The following is a 19,009-nucleotide window of genomic DNA, read 5'->3' as shown; positions in this document are numbered from 1 at the left end:
AAGACCTTTCAAATGTAAACAAAGACTATTCTTAATAATCTGATAAGATTCAACGAGAAATAGACAACAATGATTTTTTCTTCTTTAGTTTTATTTATGTAACGATATATAATGTCTACTTATAGCGAAAAGAAGGGATAACATACACGTGCTAATAAAATTTTTACGATTAAAAACTTTATTTTGGTTTGCTTTGTAATTGGGAAAAATATATATAATGTTGTGTACCTGTAGGAACTTTGGGCTATACATTGTCTGGGACCATCATTGTCGGGTAACATGCTAGTGAGAGAAAAAAAAAAAAAGAAGAATAAGAAGAAAACAAAAAGAAAAAAGAAACAGAAGGAAAAAAAGAAAAGAAAAGAAAGAAAACAACTTAAAACATTTCAATACGTTTTCGACGTAGTTACAAAACAACGGCTTAAATCTATACTAAAGCTAAAGATCTATTAAATCTAAATTTTATATGGTAACAAATCTGGTATAAAATACAATGTCTGTGATACGCGCATATGTAATATTTTAGAACGAATAAAAGATACGATCGAGAAAAAAATTTGTTTCTATGCATTCAATCAAGTTTAAAATGCAATTGTCTTCTTACAATGTAAATCTGTAGGATTTAAAAAAAAAAAAGAGAGAAAAAAGAAAAAAAAAAAGAGAAAGAAAAGTGTAAAGCAATAAGATTATAAAAACATTTCCGATTATAATCCATACATTGAATTGTACCAACATGTAAAGCCGCCCACGTTAAACGAATTTGACACATGGCACACGATTAATTGATTTTTAAAGTTCGAGCTTGAACGATCTCTTGGTAACTTGTATAAAATTATATACAGTATCATAAGCTACATTTTTGTGCTCTCTCTTAAATCCGTTTATAAACAAATATATTTTTCTGTTTCTCATTAGGATTTCTTGAAACTGTTGAAAACTTTGGACTAGCGTAAACAGTAAGTTGGTATAAATTAAAAAAAAAACTACAAGTTCGAATGGACCAAAGAATTAATCGTCCGTACCAATGAAATATATTTTAACGGTTATTAAGGAGAATCGATTTCATAAAAAGTACTTTAAGCGGATACGTAACATTACAGATAGATCGTTCCGTTGAATGCGAGTAAGTTTTTTTAGTGATACATTGTTAAATGCTTGAGGTTTCGATCGAGCAGTAGTGTTTTATATTTACTTAAAAAATCGCGACTTTCGTAATCCCAATATCAAATAAAGGCAATGCAACGGTTACAGTAAAGCAATGACCTTTACATTTCGATCTTTTTTTTTTTTTTTGTTTTTTTTTTTTACTTCTAAACACGTTTAAGACTTTTCTCTATGCTACATTCATAACTTGTAGCGTGACACAGGAAATTTTGGCAATCATTCCATCTTGAAATTAAAGTTATAGTTCAATTTTTACAGATTAAACATACTTAAACACTCTTAAAAATATACAATGTTCTTATAACACTTTTTTCATATCTTGCTCGTTAAGAATCAAGCTCGTGACATTCGTTTCTTGACTAGATTCATTCTTAGTTGTGCAGGTCGTTTCATCACCTGTCTCTATTTAAGAAGTATTTAAATACTCGAGTGAAATATTTTAATACTTCAGTTTTAGCCAGAACACACTTCGGAGTGTTCGTCCCATGCCGCGACCTGTAAAAAGTATTGCGAATGAATTAGTTTCGGCTTGATTAAAAAAAAAATGTACTCCTCGCATTATTCGCAGAATTTGTTTAGAGAGAGAAAAAAAATTATATATATATATATATATATATATATATATATATTTCCACATACTTGACATTCGCGACTGCAATACCACTGATTACCACAGCCAGCGCACACGAATTGTGCAGCACGTTCATGGCAACCTTGACAACGTGGTGGACTATCTCTGTCGTCTCTGGTATCCCTTCCACCCGAGGAAATTCGAGTTTCTCTATCCTCTATAACTGCAGCCTCTTCTTCCACATCCTCCTATTAAAATGATTTCATTACTACTTAGATCAATATTAAAATATCGATAGAAAGAAATTACATAGAGAAATTCTTTTCTTTACCACGTGAATTAAATTATTAGAATGAGATTGCACCGCCGTATTGACAACTGGCGTAATGGTTATTTCTGTTCTTGCCTGTAATTTGTATTCATCGATTATTTATTCATCCTTGCTTGCTTTCTATAATTTATTACGATATAGTATGTTCAGTGATATTACCAACCTTGGAAGAAGATAGGAGATCGCTAATAGAAACCGGATTAGAGCCTTGATACGCTTGTAAAAGGTGTTGAGTTGCAGTACTTTGCTGTGGTATAGATGTGACGGTAGGAGTGCTCCTTTCCCTTTCAGGAGCTGTGAGTAACCTGGCTAAAGTGGGTGAAAAGGTGGTTGGTCTAGGAGATTGCGATTTAGTGAGAATTCCATGAAGTAATGAACCAGTCGATTGAGTTTGCGTAGTTTGTGGGGTCGCTGATGGCGCTACAGGATGCAAAGTTACATCTGGATAATTCTGGGGCGTTTTCACTGGTTCCCCTAAAGAATGTTATTCATTCACAAATTTAGGAAATATTTTTTTTGCGTGGTCTATGTATTTTCGATAACAATGACACACACACATATATATATATATATATATATATATATATGTGTGCTTTATTCGTTTTTTACTTACCTTGTTGTTGGCTCAACTTTGCGAATTGAACGAGTACGTCTTTGAAGCTCATGGAATTGTTAGGGTCAGTGGCATTCGGATTGCTTTTACAAGAATCCGTACTGGATGGTCGCGAGTCTACGTTGTGCCCTGTTTCGACCATAGCTCCACCCGCGCCCAAACCGACGTTTACTGAATTCCTCATTCTCCGACCCCTGATAGAAGTGCCACGTATAAATACAACACGATACACATATATCATAGATAAGATCTTACATCAGACGCTACTATTAATCAACGATGAGAACATCTGTTTTCATTGAATTTATGTAAATATGAAATTACCGTCGTGGTACCATTTCTGGATGTCTAAGCCTGTAGTCAGCGATGATAGATCTAACATCAACGATCGTACCTTGACGACCTTCTCCAATTTGTCTATTTTCAGGACTCATTGCCTCTGTTTGTTTTCGACCGTTCTCACCAGTTTGCTTAGGTGGTGTCACTTGTCTATGTGATGATGCCTTTGAACTCTTTTCTTTTTTATAAGCTGGTAAATCTTGAGAAGTTTCTTCGGGAACGTCTTCTTTCGAATCGAAAGAACATTTTTCTTTAGGCACGGGCGTCGTGCTGTCGCTACTTTCCCATTCAGGTCCCAGAGACAAACTCGCTGGTGGTAAGGTTTCTCCCATCTGTCTATTGCCTTCCATAAATCCTAAAACCTGTCTCCTCCTTTCGACTCTCAGGTACGCCTCTTCTTTGAGCTTTCTCATACTCAAGATTTCATTCCATTCCATTTCTTTGGCACGGGCTAGCTCGTCAAGGGCCTAAAAAAGGGAAATCGTACAATATCGATGATAATTATATCTCGACAAAATGACTTTCTCGTTAATTTTATAAAACGAATATATCATAATAAATAAATAAATAAATACCTGAACTTCGGCGCGTAATTGATCAGCTCTTACGGCGAGTTCATCGGCGTTAAGTTTTTCACAGCCAACGACAAACGATATATATTGTTCTCGTTGCTCAAGGCAGAATTTTTTCGGTGCGGAATTCCCATTAGAGGATAATTGTCCGTCCGTTGATTTACGTTTTCTGCCACTTTCAGCTATCTCGGGTTTTAAAGAACGCATAGGCGCGCGTTCCTTTTGTTGCGAACCATCGGACGAGGATAAAGATTTTCCCGCCGTTTCTAAATCCGTGTCGCATAAAGGTTCCTTCTTTATCGACGACGATCGAAGACGATCCGCGGTCGTCGTTGATGCTGCTGCGGTTTCTTCCGGAAGTGCTGCACCATTTTGTTGATTTTGAGGGACTTTTGGTGACGTTCTAGACGAATCCTCCTCTCTCGTCTTCTCCGCAGCATCCACCTTCTTCCCGTTTCCACCGGAACCTTCCATCGCGTGCATCTTGTTCAAACTGTAACAACAATTGGATGAAGCGCTTTAAAAAGATTTTATGAAAGATCATATTTCTCAGGAAATTCACATTTTTTTTTTTTTTTTTTTTTTTCTTTTTTTTTAGATAGGTCATTTCAACACATTTAACAATTTTTCAAACTGACATGTATTTAATGTACACGTCGATCGTAGAATACAATTGTGAAAATATTACGACGTTTATTTAGACGCGCATAAGTTCACAATCTTATCGGTAGTTATGTCCAAAATTTATAATACTCTCTCTTTAGAAAAGAATCGTAAAATTGTAAGAGTATTCTCGTTATATTCAAATTTTCTCCTTTCATTTCATGGTTAATTTAATGTTAATTCATTCTTATACTCATGTATATTACCACAGAAGAGATTTTAATATATTTCTCTTTGATGATGGTTTCTTTTAAGGTATATATATGTAATTCATTGTTTTTAATATACATTCGAGACAATGTATTCACAATTGAATAGGGGAAACAGACGAACGAGACCGATTTGTTGAAGAGGAAGAGACGACAAAATCGTTTTACATACGAACAAAAAAAAAAAAAAAAAAAAAAAAGAAAAAAAAAAAAAAGAAAAAGTAGTCATTTAACTTAGTTGAAGGAGCAACGACTTTGCACATCATTACTCGAGCGTGCAAGAGTAAAGCGCCGCATTTGATAGCGGACGAAAAGGCAACGTGTGGCGAGAGGGCTGAGTGGGTGAGGTAGGAGAGGGCCAAGGAGGAGTGGGAGTTGGGTGGTAGGAGAAGAAGGGGTATCGTTGAGCGACCGAGTGAGAAAGAAATAGTAGGAGGGAGAGAGACGAGTTCGTTGCACTCACTTGCGTTCACTGCACTTTATAGACGCGGATATAGGTTTCGCGGTACCAATTCTGAAAAGGCGTGCGATTCTCCTTCTGCATTGCTTGTCCCGAAGCTAATTCGATCCTTCCCAGTCTTATAATCTTTTTTCCCTCCTTTTTCATTCTTTCAAATGATCGTTTAAACGAAATCTTAGAAATATTTATTAATATTTCTATTTCATATCGTGTATATATATATATATAATTTTTTTTTTCTTTAATTTTAATTATCGATTTTAACATCAGCGATTTTAAGATTATGCAAACGTAATTCAAAGATTATATGTTAGATATTCGAAAATTTTTTTTCTACTATGTATAATATAACGTTGTATAATCATATTTTGTAATGTGCATCATTTTTTAATCGATAATAATGGCGATATTTAAAGAGACACGCGCTGACCTAGTGTCGTCATCATCGTTATTACTCTTTTTTTCAAAGGCAGGTAACAGGTGGTTAGCGTGTAACAGTCGAATCACTTTCACGCTCGTTGTTAATCCATATGCATGGAACACAATTGTAAAACTATTTTGATTTAACCGATGCTTATAAGAATTTCATAATATTTATATAAATAAAGTACCAGTTATAATAATTAAAAGATAATTAGGCATATCCTATTTGGACTTTATAATTTCAACGATGTAATAAGTTTTTTTATTTAACAAATAATTAACGTCACTCCAATCGGACATTTATGGCCTTTTTTTTTTATCATAATAACTAGACCCATTCATTTTACCTTTTCGTGTACGTTAAAAGGTTAGCCGCCAAGGGGAACAGCAGATCAAGATGTTAATATTTCTCTCGTGCGCACATTTAATTTCCGCAAAGAAAATGATCGAGCAATGTTATAAATTATTTGCACTTTCGCGATTAAATCGGAACGACGCAACAGCAGCTACGGTGGCGGTATAACAGTGCTTGCGAGGTAACGATAGCGAAAGTGCTGGAGAAAGCGAAAGCAATGCGGCGGATTGATGCCAAACTATTTCGATCTATGCGCATAGACATTAATTACTTTGTTACTTGATTATTACTATTATTATTATTATTATTATTATTATTATTATTATTTTTGTTTTTTGTTTGTAACAAGGAATTTAATCGAATGATTTAGAAGAAATCGAATCGAATTATATTTGACGAATATTATACTTCTTTTATCAGTGCAAATTCAATAACGATTGACATTCCAATGTATAAAAAAAAAAAGAGAAAAAACTATGAAGAATATCTGGAGCAGTGGACGATAGTTTCATCAGTGGTCGTACCTTCACAAGTCGTTGCTTTTCCCACGCGTTAGATGGAAGGAGATGGTTGAGAGGATTAAGATCGATCGAGTGAGTAGCCGAGGCCACGCAAGCGAAGACACGATACTGCAAAAGGATTAAGAACACGCGAAATGCTTTTTCTATTTCCCCGTGAAATGATTGTATTTAAGAATAAGGATGACACTCCGCGATATATAGCTCTTCCCGTCTTTCTCAATAAACATTCAAGGCGCGAAATTTAAAAACTTCACGACGAAATACGATGTTAGATGTATGAAGAAACTTTATGAAGTCAATGCTTCCAGTTGTTCCAATTTGTTACCACCACCATCACCACTATTACCATCGTCATCATCATCACTTTAAAATAGAAAAGACAAGAGATAGATAGTTAAACACAGTTAAACTATTTCTCACCGTACACTATGATCAAACACTAGTATCGAACTAAGATCGATAATCTCGATGTAGATCAAAACGATTACGTACTTTCAAGGCTTCTACCACATCCTCGTCTCTTTCACTTTCGCAACCCTTTTTTTCTTTTCGTTTCTTTTTGTCGGAAGAGACTCTTAAGTTTTTCTCCTTTCGAGAAGTAGTTCACGGAACGTTGAAGAAAACGTTAAAGAATAGCCTGTGATTATCCAAGAAAAAGAGAGAGAGAGAGAGAGAGAGAGAGAGAGAGAGAGAGAGAGAAAGAGTGGGGGGAGAGAAGAGGAGAGAGAGCATCGAACGCGAACGCGAACGCGCGTAAGAGGGTGAAGAATCGAAGCGGCATCAGCAGAGCGCGGCGGCACGCGCGCTTACAGTGGCGGCGGCGGTGGCGGCGGTGGCGATGGCGGAGGCGGTGGCGGTGGCGGTGGCGGCGGCGGCGGCGTCACCACACTCCTCTTCTACTTGCACTTTTCACCGTTCGGCTCTCTCCTCTTCATCACCGGTCACGATCTTTTTTCTCCGTCAGTCAGTCACCCCCTCCCACTCCCTCGTTCTTCGCTCCTTTCTCGGTCGAACTCAAACGGAGGCTGTCGATTGTAGCCGATCGTGAACAGCCGGTTGCGAAGAGCGACGCGCGCTCTCCTCCGAGAATTAGCAGAGGTACACTGGTAGCGGGGCAGGTAGTGCACAAGAGAGGAAAGGTCATGAAAGGTCGCGGACACGCGAGCTTCCCTCCAGACAGCGCCACCGTCGTGAAAACGCGCCAAGGTGCGCCGACGCCTTATCTTATTCTTCCTCCTCTTTATTTTCGTTTTTAAAGATGTACAAATTTCGTATAAAAAGAAATTAAAAATAAGAATGTAACACTAATTCTCGCACACGTCCCACCAACGTCGCCGTTGTCCTTTTACGTTTAAGACGTTGCTATCCGTGTCGTTTTAGAACAACTAATATTAGGCATTTACCGGCATCGAGGAAGAACCGAATACAACTCAAGCGACTTACAACAACGAGCCACGATTTGCGCGCGTATATGATTAAAGACGACGACGACAACGGCGACGACGACGACGACGACGACGACGACGACGACGACGACGACGACGACGACGACGACGACGACGACAACGATGACGATAACGACGACGTTCATACGTTTTGCGAGGGAGATACGGAGCGAGGGTAATGACGCACACAAGCGCACCCGCGTCTTCGTTATGTTCGCGGCTATAGTTTGGGCTAGGTTAAGCGCTTGCCAGGGGACCTTGCAGCGGCGTCCTACTTCGCGAACGAACGTACGAACGAACGAACGAACGAACGAACGAACGAACGTACGTACGAACGAACGAACGAACGAACGAGCGAACGAACGAGCGAGCGAACGAACGTACGAGCGAGAGCGTGTGCTCGTCCTTCTCCTCCTCCACCAACTCCTTCCACTATCCACCTTCCTCCTTCTCCTCCACCTCCATCTCCTCCTTTCCTTCCTCTACTTCTCCTTCGTCTCTCTCTCTCTCTCTCTCTCTCTCTCTCTCTCCCACCCTCCCACCGATGCCGCCGCTGTCGTCGTCCTCTTCGAGTTCTGTCATCTCGACGTGGGGTCAAGGCGGCCGCCAGCCGGGAGGAGATATTATTACCGGGGTTGTCAAATTTCTTTACAATCGATGACATGCTTCGTTCTACTTCAGGATTACTTATTATCTTCAAGATCTTTCTTTTATTTCCAGATCCTTGTGAAAATAAAAATAAGAAAGGCTTCCGGAGAAAAAAGCTTCCGATGATACATATTATCAACCTACTGACATCGGGTTATTGCATAGTATCTACCTACGTGCCTCTTGAGTATTGTGAGATAAATTGTAGTGCCCGATGACGAGAGGAAAAATAAGTTGTCAGGGACGAGGCACGCGCGCGTTCGCCATTAACTCACTGAGTTGCGTTTACTCGCGCGAAAACGATCTTGGCACTCGACAATGATGGAGCTTGTTACAATCGTAAATATCAAGATATCAGAAAATGTTTAGTGAAAGTGTCTGACCCCGATATATTCGATCGAGTTGGGGTGCACTTCTCGCGGTCGTTACGTAATATGTACATGGAAACCCTCCTGAAGGATTGCGATGTATGATAATGTAGAGAAAAGTCTTCACTTCTAATATAACTTCGCAATATCTCAAAGGTTGCTTATTATATAAATAAGCAACCTTTAAAAAAAGAAAAAAGAAAAAAGAAAAGAAAAAGAAAAAGAAAAAAACAAAAACAAAAAAAAAAACGAAAAACAAATAGATTGTATCGTCAAAGGAACAATTTTCTTGTCAAAGTTATCTTTCGTTGAAAATTTTCAAGTTGTTGAGTAACGGAACGGTCGGACCAAAATGGCGGCCGCTCAATCGAAGTCACTAAAAGTTAAAGCGTAATGTCGTTGTCATTAGTTGACTGAGATAAGCGAAATGAAAAAAAAACCTTAGCGATGTTAAAGTTGCGCTATTATTATTGACATCGAATGGTTACGAGAGAGTTCTGCCACTACCGTTTCTCGTTCTCCTCTCTCGACCTAATTCGCGGACGCTCGTAGGAGCGGACGCGCCCGTTCGTGGCGTCCCTGAGCGTCAAGGACGAAGAGACTCGAGCCGAGAGAGCCGATGAACCGTACGAATGTGCACGAGTTATCCTACTACCTTTCCAAGTTAATCTAAACTATACACAACATGCATATGTGTATATGGTAGAGATTAGAACCCTAGTAAAATGAGATCGCCATCTTTATTTTGTTTTTTCTTTTTTACAACTCAACTTCTCATAGATTTTCATGTAAAATGCGTGTCGCTAATCGTAGCTTTAGTTCGATCGAAACAAAGACAAAAGAAAATAGGCTTTTGTCGTTGAACGCGTAGTTCTATTAATCAGCATACAGATATATTACATACGACCTTGGTTTTCTCGTAGAGATAGCTATTCAAATGCTGTGTGTTGGCAGTACCAAGGAAAGAAAAACTTTACTGATACCATGCAAGAACTGTGTGTGTTGGCCTTGGCGACACACCAACGGGGGTATTATTTCGACGATACGAAAATAATTCCTTCGCTTTACACGAACACTTTTTGTCGATGCGGCAAAATATTTATCTTGGTCTATCTCGCGACCTCGAATTCTCTTTTCTCATGGCGGTCGTTTATGACTCTACTACGTAGTCAGCGATAACCGATGCGTTCCGCAATCGTATCCTTACCATATGGCTGTTCATTCGAAAATCTTCTAAATTATTAATATCTGAACAACATATCTTAACGCTGAAACTTAACCTTTGTATTTTTTATCGACGGTCGATAACATGGGATTAGCTATGGAAACATTCTTCCTGAAGAAGATAGACCATTGAGAATTATCAACGGAATGAAATATACGAAAGGAGATAAAATAATTTGGATCTTGCGATTTAGGATTTAACGCAAAAAGGGGGAAGGACTTGTATTTGCCTGAAAACGTATCATTCTTACACATTGTCTCTAATCGTAAAGGTCAAAAATCGAGCAAATTCTCGAAAAGATCGTTATAATACATCGTTTCGAGTTTGAATTAGGTTAAGTTAGACCTAGAGAGAAGTCCAAAGTCCTCGGAACAACCAAACAATACTCGATAACGCTATGAAATCTTATTTTTGTTTCGATAAAGTCAATCGACCTCGGCAAGCATCGTATCGAACGCAAAGAAGAAAAAGAAGAAACGAGAGGAAGAAGTTGGTCGTAAAAAACATATTAGGCATTTGTGGGGGAGGGGAGGGGGGGAGAGAAGAAAAATATTTAAATAAACAAAATTCGCATAAAAAGACTGTCGTATTACATAACAATCCGCTTTCTCTTCTAAAACCGAACGATCTTCGCAATAATGATGAACAGAGCATCGAATCTCGATATGGCATTCTGCTTTTAGGTGTTTCGATCGCGCTGAAGGTAAAAAGGAGGTTATCCGAACGTTGGAAAATATACACCGTAATTTTCCGTGACGTTTCTGATCGCCAAGGCCGTCTTGGAACGCTGGTGAACCGCTCAGAAGGTCAGACCAGATTACTTCGTAGTTTGAAGTACGAACGCGACACGTTGCACGAGGATGCACGAAGAGTACCGATCGGTTATATTCTTTCTCTTTCTCTCTCTCTCTCTCTCTCTCTCTCTCTCTCTCGCTCTCTCTCTTTCTCTCTTTGTTCTACGCATACGATATTCCAATCGGTTATAATAAATGTTTTCTGTTCCAGTTTTAGAATTCTCTAATGAATATAAAGGAAATATTTTAAACGTCAGGTAAATGCGCATGGCTCGTGATTGTAACATTTAGATAATAGAAAATATTCCAATATTTTTCAATGGAGATGACGTGAGCTTTTCGAAGGATTCAAAGCGATCGTAAATATTTCATTAGCCGTTAAATCAGAAGGAAACATTTTTAGTTCGAATGTAACGAGAGCGTGAAAGAAATAAAACGAAGATTGTAAAAAAATGAAAGAAAAAAGAGAGAGAGAGAGAGAGAGAGAGAGAGAGAGAGAAAGAGAGAGACGTAGAAAAGGAAGTCAAAAAGGACATTACTAATCCAAGAGTTTCCCTAAGAGAAAACAACAATCTCTAACATGACTTTCTTAAGATAGAGACTGGAAATTCAAGGACGTTTGGTAGGTCGAAAAGATACCCGAGAGAAATTGGTTTGGGGTCCTGCGAGAGAGCAGCCTTATCGAGGCGATGCAACGTCGCGCGTTCTACATGAAACGACGGTTTTATAACGAGGTGGAATGACGAAAGGAGGACGGTCGATTCTCGGCCCGAGGTCGTACGTAGGTCAAATCGCCGTCACGGAGTCGACCCTGGTTGCTGCTTGTGAGAGCCAAAGATGGTCGCCTCGTTCGTTTACGACTCTACAAATCATTTTCTTTAACTTGTCAATTATATTTGAGATCAACTATGTATATATATTTGATCAATTATTATATACTCGATTTTAACGAGGAAATAATATGTCGTCCACACCGATAAAATATAATGATATTTGACAAGATTAATAAGATTATAAAAATAGGAGATCTTTGGCTAGGCATATTACGTGAAAATTTCATATCGGAACCAAAGATTCTACGAATATGAGGGCAGAGGAGGGAGACATAGTGTATATTTATAAAAGCATCGATCCACTGCAACTATGTGTCCAAGAGATTATAGAAACGCAACAGTGTGTTTTTAACTAATGTACCATTTAAAAATATACAATTTTCTTCCGATAATTTCATTGTCATTTTCTGACAAAATGATCTCTTTACTTTCGCGCGATTATCAGTAAAAATTATTTTATTCTTTTCAAAACAGCATCTTCATTATACATATACATATGTACTCACGATGATCATACTCGATCATAACCTCAAAAAAAAAAAAAAAAAAAAAAAAAAAAAAAAAAAAAAAAAAAAAAAAAAAAAAAAAAAAAAAAAATGAAAGAAAGAAAAAGATCGTAGCTTCCGTGTGAGAGGGAGCGTTACTATATGGAGAGTACGGTTATTTTTGGACGTGAACCAAGCGATAACGATTCTCGATATCGATAAAGAACGATCGTCTTCTCTTGGAACGTAGCAAAACTTTTTGGGAATAGAAACGTACTTTCTTCTTTGATCAATTCTAAAACAAAGTTTCTTTAGAGAAAGATAAATTTATAATTTTCATATCGAAAAAGTTATTCGATCTTACCATTGTTATATTACAAAGCATTATATATTCTATTAAAAATAACCATTGTGTCTATTAATCAGGTATAAAAAGTAAACAGATAAGATTCTTGTAACTGTCGAAGAAGAAATTTGAGAAGGTCTCCTTTGTCTGGAAAATGTTTTATTCGAACAAACAAAAAGAAATATTTCGTGCGACCTCGGGATTTTTCTTACAACGATTATGTACGCGTGGTAATTTTATATTTAACGATTTTAATACCAATCTGCATAAGAGACGCAGTAAGAACACCCGTTTCAAACCTTTTACCAAGGATCCTGTAAAACGGAAACGAATCTTACGTAATATCTTACCCGTTGATTGTCTGTTATTTGACGTCAAACTCGTTTTCGCGTAATTATGGCACGTAGAAACGAGAAAATAACGAAACGAGTATAAAACCTTATATCTTCTTATTTCTTCTTCTTCTTCTTCTTCTTCTTCTTTTTCTTCTTCTCCTTCCTCTTATTCTTTTTCCCTTTCTTCTCTCCTTTTTTTTTCTCTCCTTCTATACCTACTACTACGTTTACTAGAAAAAGGATCAACAATGTTCACTTATCTCTCGTAGTCTCCTTTTATCTTCTTTCTTTCTACACGTATAGTAATTTAGAAAGCACCTTTTTCAAGAATACTTACTATACAATACGCAATGGATTGTTGTGTGTTTACCAACGAAAATGTTATTATCGAAACTTATAAGATTGTTAAGTTTATTGTATTTACGTATGTTATAGATATATATATATATATATATATATACATTTTATGTAAATATATATTTTATTAGTTACAAGTTCTGTATCTAATTTCTATAACTGTACCTAAGTTTTACTATCCTTAGGGAGAAAAGAAATTAAGAGACATTCTCCGGTAAATACACAAGGGAAAGAAAGAAAACATTTTTTACCTACGACAAATTTTACGTAGTCATATATAGATATATATATATATATATATATATATATATAACCTCGGAAATGACAAATGAAAATAGTCGAAAGAATTGTTCAATTGTTTTTATGAACAATTTCCTTGGGAACGCTTCGATTGTTTTCAATGAAAGTGAAAATATTAATACGATCGAGCGTGAAAACTTTTTAAATATTTAATTCTCTCATGTATTTGTAAAATAGTGTAACGCCTCACGTGATTATTTGCACATACGCGTGCGAAATATATATGTACATAGAAAGTGCATAATACAGGAACTTTATATAATACTTAGTATAGTAAAAAAAAAAGCTCGATCATTTCAGGATATACTATAAGGATTATCGAGGTGTTGTGTCTTTTTTTTTTTTTTGTCGCCCTCGTCACGCGTTTTATTTGGATCCTTTTGATAGTCATGTAAAGAAAGAATATTATTCGCACATGGTTCACACGAATGTCTTTTGTTGGTCGTATGGATATAATCGTTTATAATTTTGACCAATCAGAGCTCTCCGGGATCTTATACGAGAGACGTTGAAAACATAGTTACGTTACATAGATACATAGTCTTAGTCTACAAGTTCCGATCGAGATCGGCATAGAATCGATGAGCGAAAGAAACATGAATAATGGAGAAGAAAAAGAAAAATAGAAAGAGGGGAAAAAAAAAAAGAAAAGCAAAAGAAATGACCGATCGGATGATCCATTGGATCGTCTTGGGGTCTTCGTCCTCGGGGGATCTAATTGTTGCCCCGAAAAGAGGGAATAATAAAAAGAAAGAGAAATCGCTTAGGTGGTTGTGTCGTCGGTAAAGCGGTGACTCACCGTGGTGCGGGTTTCAGACCGAGCGCTAAGAGCACATCAATGCCCGCCATCTTCTGTTCTTGGCTCGCTCGATGATTGGTGCCGTTCTTGTTGGTAGCACGGTGGTGCTGCTGGTGGTGGTTGTGGTGTTGCTGATGATGCTGTCTCTTATCTGTTGGGTCGTGGTGCTGCTGCCTCTGATGTTGTTGCTTATTACCATCGGTCGCGTCAGCGTCCCCGTTATCGCCAACGCCGCTAGCCGCTACCTTCTGTTGTCCCGTTAACATTTTCGCGTGCGCGACCTTGAGGAGAGAGCGCTTTGCGTCCTCGACCAGCATCTTGGTGACCGGCTGCACGTTCACCGGCACGCCGATCGTCGGTACGGCGCCACGGCGCAGCCTACTGCGCACCGGAAGACCAAGCACAAGGTGCTCCATGTCCTTCTCGTAGGACTCGTTTGTAAAGTGGAGGGAGCATATGCGAGCTGTCTGTATGTTGAACGGTATCTCGCCGTTCACGAGCGGCACGCGACCGCACGCGCGCACCCATCGCGAACGCACTTCCGGTATCTGAGGGAATCGATGGTAACGGATTCGACGACCACGGGTCCGCCGATGACTGTTGCGGCACGTAGCTACGGCGCACTGCGGCATCCTAACCTCTTAATCTTCAAACGTAGTAGTATATAGAAGAGAGATATATTGTATCACAGGCACTCGACGAGAAACCGGAAGCAAAAGACCGAGATATATATATATATATATATATACGTATATACGTATATATATCTCGAATATGATCGATAAAACTCTTCTAAGAACGAATTAGACAAGGATGAAAATATGAAAAATCCAATTTTTTTTCCCATTCATCAATCGCGATCCATTATCTTGTCTCTTTGCATCGTAACGAACGAACGACGAGTTTTCGCTGATATTCTTCACTTCAATTTCTTCTTCTCACAAATTTCTTCTCTTTTCAATTTCTCACACACTTTAATTATCGTGACACACTGTTTGTCCGTTTTCTATAATCGACGCTTGCTTCTCTCGGTTCGGTCGCGTCGGCGGTGACGCGCGTCCAAAACACGAACACGTGGGTGGGTGGGCGTAACGAGACGCTGCCGATGAGAAAGTAAGAGCGCGTTGCCGCTCCCCTGGAGCGTCCCTGTCTCTCGCGAGATTCTCCCTCGGTTTCTCTTTACACGCGTATACGTATGTATGATAGTATACGTGTGTGTGTGTGTGTGTCTATATTATGTCAAGGGAGAAACCGTGATCTTCGAAGCACGTGTTTCAAACCAGAAGAAAAAAAGACAAAAAAAAAAAATAATAAATAAATAAATAAATCAAGAGCAATCAATTTTTACACGTACACCAGACTATACTGATTCGTTGATCTTAACGTTGTTTCTCGAGTGCATTTAAAACTATAATAAACAAAAATAATAAGTGAAGACGACGACAACGACAACGACCACTATTACAATGACATAGGGAAGGAGAAACTGAAGTGTTTTTAGTTGACCACGACAGGTCGAAAGGGTTCTCGGTACCGCCCTGTGTGCGACGCCCTGCGAACTGCGGCTAGAGACTAACGGAGAAGGAGAACGTCGGAGGAAGGGTAGGGAGGAGACGGATCGAGGGAGATACGGAGTGTGAAAGATAGATATATAGAGAGAGAGAGAGAGAGAGAGAGAGAGAGAGAGAGAGAGAGAGAGAGAGAGAGAGGAGAGAGGGAGAGAGAGAACGCGCGCGCGCCTCAACGAAGAGGATGACGCTGCTGGAGAGGAGAAAGACAGAGATAAGGGGGAGGGGTCGGAGTATCCGAAAACGAGAGTGTCGGGTCTCCCTTCCCCTCTTTCCTTTCTACCATCCCTTCTTCCACTTCTTTCTGTATCTGTCGTTGTCGAAAATTCAAAAACGTTGGAGGATTACGAACGAGCAAACTCGGAATCGAACGAATTGAAAGAAGGTGGGAAAAAAAGAAAGAAAGAGAGAAAAAAAAAGAGAATGTAAAAAAGACGAAAAAAAAAAAAAGAAGAAAATGAGACGAAGCAAAAGCAGCGCAACGAGCTTGATCGTCCGTTACTACGACGACAACGACGACGATACTACGATGCGACGACGTATATTGCGTATGTATATACGAAACACGCATACGCGACGCGTCTCTCACGCGACACGTGCGACCACAGAGCGGAGTCCACGCCGTCGACGGAAGGTGTCGCTTCGTGTACTCTTCCTCCTCGCCGTCGTCCTCGTCGACGTCGTTGACGTCGTCGTTATCGTTGTCGTTGTTGGCTGATGTTTTGACGATTTTGACGTTGAACGTAGGAGGAAACTGTCTGCGTGGATCGTCGAGATGGCGGAATGACACGAGAATGGACGACGAAGGGGAGGATGTAGATGTAGAAGGAAGAAAATTACAAGGGGGAGAGAGAGATATATATATATATATATAAATGATTTTAAATACCGAACAACGAAGTTAAAAGAAGAAGCAATAAGACGAACGGTTGAAAAAAAAGACACAGAATGGTAAAAAAAGTCGGGCGTCTCAATAATATCGTTTTGATTAACGCGCGCGAACTGGCGCACCGTACGCACGGTGCTACTCCTCCGGACTTACTACTGGCCGGCCGATCGGGTCCGGCGGTGGAACGAGAGAGCCAGCCGGTGGCAGCTGCGTGTGCCTCCTCGTGTCTGCGTTGAAACCAGCGAACCAATGATCGTGCTCCGACGCCCGTCGCGGCAGGGATGACGGGGACGCGCCGGAGGGGCCGCGGGGGTTGCCACGACGAAACAAGAGAGACAGGGGAAAAAGAGGGAGGTCACCGCTACCGCTACCGCTACGCGCGTTACTACGCTCCTTCGGGGGTTCGCCAGCCAGCCAACCAGCCAGCCAGCCCTCTTTTGCGTCGTCGTCGTCGTCGTCGTCGTCGTCGTAGTCGTCGTAGTCGTAGTCATAGTCTTCGTCGACGTTGACCTGTCTTCCACGCTCTACTTCTATCTTTCTCCCTCTTCCTCTTCTTCTCCCTCTCCTTTTATTCCTACAAAGCATCGAGTTACGCGTCTTCCGTTTCATCCACCCCAACGCAACGTGTATCGACGACGAACATTCTCTCTCTCTTTTTCTCTCTCTTTCGTTCTTCGGCTCGATCTTTCAACACAAAGCTTTCGTCCACTCGTTCGTTCCTTGTTTAACCCCACGATGCATGCTTCACGCACACTCAACGAGATGGCGTTTAACGATCGACGAGATAATTAGATGCCATCTAGGACCCGTATGAATCGGGGATCTTTACGAGGGGATGCCGATGTTCGAACGAGAAAGAGAGAGAGAGAGAGAGGGGGGGGGGAAGGAAGGAAGGGAGAGAGAAGGGGAATGAGACGTGGAAGCCAAGGTCGATCGTCCGTTGAAGGAATTAGCAGTAATGCTCCCTTACTTTCTCTTTTCTTATTTTCCACTATTTCTAAGGACGGTTTATGGATTTAAGTAAGTCATAAATTACCATAGTTTCAATTACTTCGTATTTACGAAGGTTAAGGTTCCTTTAAAGAAGAGAAAGTACAATAGGCACATAAGTCATAAAAGAAAGAATTCTTACTATCCAGGTACAAAACTTTGCGGTCTTTTGTTGGAAAAACGGTTATACAGGTACCGAGAATATTATATCGTATAACAATGTCGCCTATCGTAATAATACCAAGAATTTCAAACGCAATACTTAAGTATCGTTAATTAAATAAAAATCTAGATTATACAGTATCTAGATCGATGTATTCGATAACGGTTGAGTACCGGGAATCGTCAAGGACAAACGAAGTGAGGTATGTAGAAACCGAACGACTCTTGGTTCACCACGGCGGCCATTTTGGTTTGATAAAGAAAGCACGCGCAGTAGATAATAAACGTTCTTCCACGCATTAGTGGTCTGGTATCGCGTTGCCCAACGATTCGTATTGCCTTACATATGGCAATGAACGAATAATTGATCGTTAATAGAACGAAAATATGTACATATATAAAGCGGTACCTATTGTCGAACGATTATTCAAAAGCTTAAAAATTTATTAAATAGAATTAATTGCCACGATCGATATTTCATAACACTTTCGAATAATTGATCGTTAATGGAAAAATGGAAAAATTTCGATGTATTTAATTGTTTCAACGTGATGTGTTTTACGAGAGACTTGATGGTGGCGGTATTGTACGATAGAGTGAGACAAAGAAAATTGCATCGTCCGCACAAAGAGTCACATAAACTGATAAATAGAAGGAAAGAGAGAGGGGGGGGTGTGGAGGAAGACAGAGAGTAGGATGAAAGATATTCTTATCACGAAAGCGAGCACGAACGCATCGTCGCACGAGCGCCATCGTCGTGTTTGTAGTTTTTCGTCTCGGAATAAGGTAGGATCGTCTCTTGTTAGAGGCTCTTCAATAAGAACGAAAAAGAGAAAAAAGAAGAGAAAAGGAGAGAGTTTTTGTCGCGTAGGTAGTATGTGCCGGAGGCTCGGTCGAGCCTCATCTATCGTTCGCGTGGGTCTCAAGGAGGCGAAGAAGAGTAGAGATCATGAAGAGTGAAGAAGCGGCTGTAGCTGCAGCGGCTGTAGCAGCAGCAGCAGCTAGCAGCAGTAGCAGCAGCAGCAGCAGTAAAAGCAGCATCAAAAGCATCAATAGCAGCACCGAGTCTGGTCTCGTTCGGTGTGGTTCACGCGGCCACTCAAATAAGGACAGACCGATTTCCGGTGGCCTCTCGTCCCTCCGTCTCTCGGCACCAGCCGTCGTCGACGACGACGAAGCACCGTCTCTGTCTCTATCTATCCTTCCCTCTCTTTCTCGTTCGCTCGCTCTCTCCCTCTTACGAT

At 39.8% G+C, this 19,009-nt stretch overlaps 2 protein-coding genes across 2 annotated transcripts in view; both read right to left on the bottom strand.

Annotated features, from left to right (window-relative positions):
* Positions 1-372: 372 nt before the first annotated feature.
* Positions 373-14,788, bottom strand: LOC124948906 (protein kinase C-binding protein 1-like). Its single transcript, XM_047493222.1, has 8 exons — positions 14,157-14,788; positions 3,594-4,083; positions 3,004-3,485; positions 2,680-2,873; positions 2,230-2,540; positions 2,067-2,141; positions 1,804-1,983; positions 373-1,659 (listed from the first exon to the last, which is right to left on the bottom strand). Exons 1-8 carry the CDS (start codon positions 14,786-14,788, stop codon positions 1,618-1,620), a joined length of 2,406 nt encoding a protein of 801 aa, XP_047349178.1. The 3' UTR covers positions 373-1,617.
* A 505-nt stretch (positions 14,789-15,293) lies between these two features.
* LOC124948917 (surface protein P113-like) overlaps positions 15,294-19,009 on the bottom strand; it is a 13,194-nt gene continuing 9,478 nt past the window's right edge. Inside the window, exon 3 of the mRNA XM_047493250.1 lies at positions 15,294-15,414. Coding sequence (XP_047349206.1) covers position 15,414 — 1 coding nt within the window. The 3' untranslated portion in view covers positions 15,294-15,413. The remainder of the gene's footprint in view (positions 15,415-19,009) is intronic.

The sequence above is a fragment of the Vespa velutina genome, chromosome 4 (genome assembly GCF_912470025.1).
Source record: "Vespa velutina chromosome 4, iVesVel2.1, whole genome shotgun sequence".
NCBI classification, from domain to species: domain Eukaryota; kingdom Metazoa; phylum Arthropoda; class Insecta; order Hymenoptera; family Vespidae; genus Vespa; species Vespa velutina.
This window is presented reverse-complemented; position numbering and strand designations above follow the sequence as displayed.

Excerpts from the sequence above, each read along its gene's own strand:
- LOC124948906 (XM_047493222.1), bottom strand. The coding sequence starts at position 14,788 with ATGCCGCAGTGCGCCGTAGCTACGTGCCGCAACAGTCATCGGCGGACC. Across the intron at positions 4,084-14,156 it reads GGTCTGAAACCCGCACCACG|TTTGAACAAGATGCACGCGA; the intron begins GTGAGTCACCGC and ends TTGTTGTTACAG. Across the intron at positions 1,660-1,803 it reads ATTGCAGTCGCGAATGTCAA|GTCGCGGCATGGGACGAACA; the intron begins GTATGTGGAAAT and ends TACTTTTTACAG.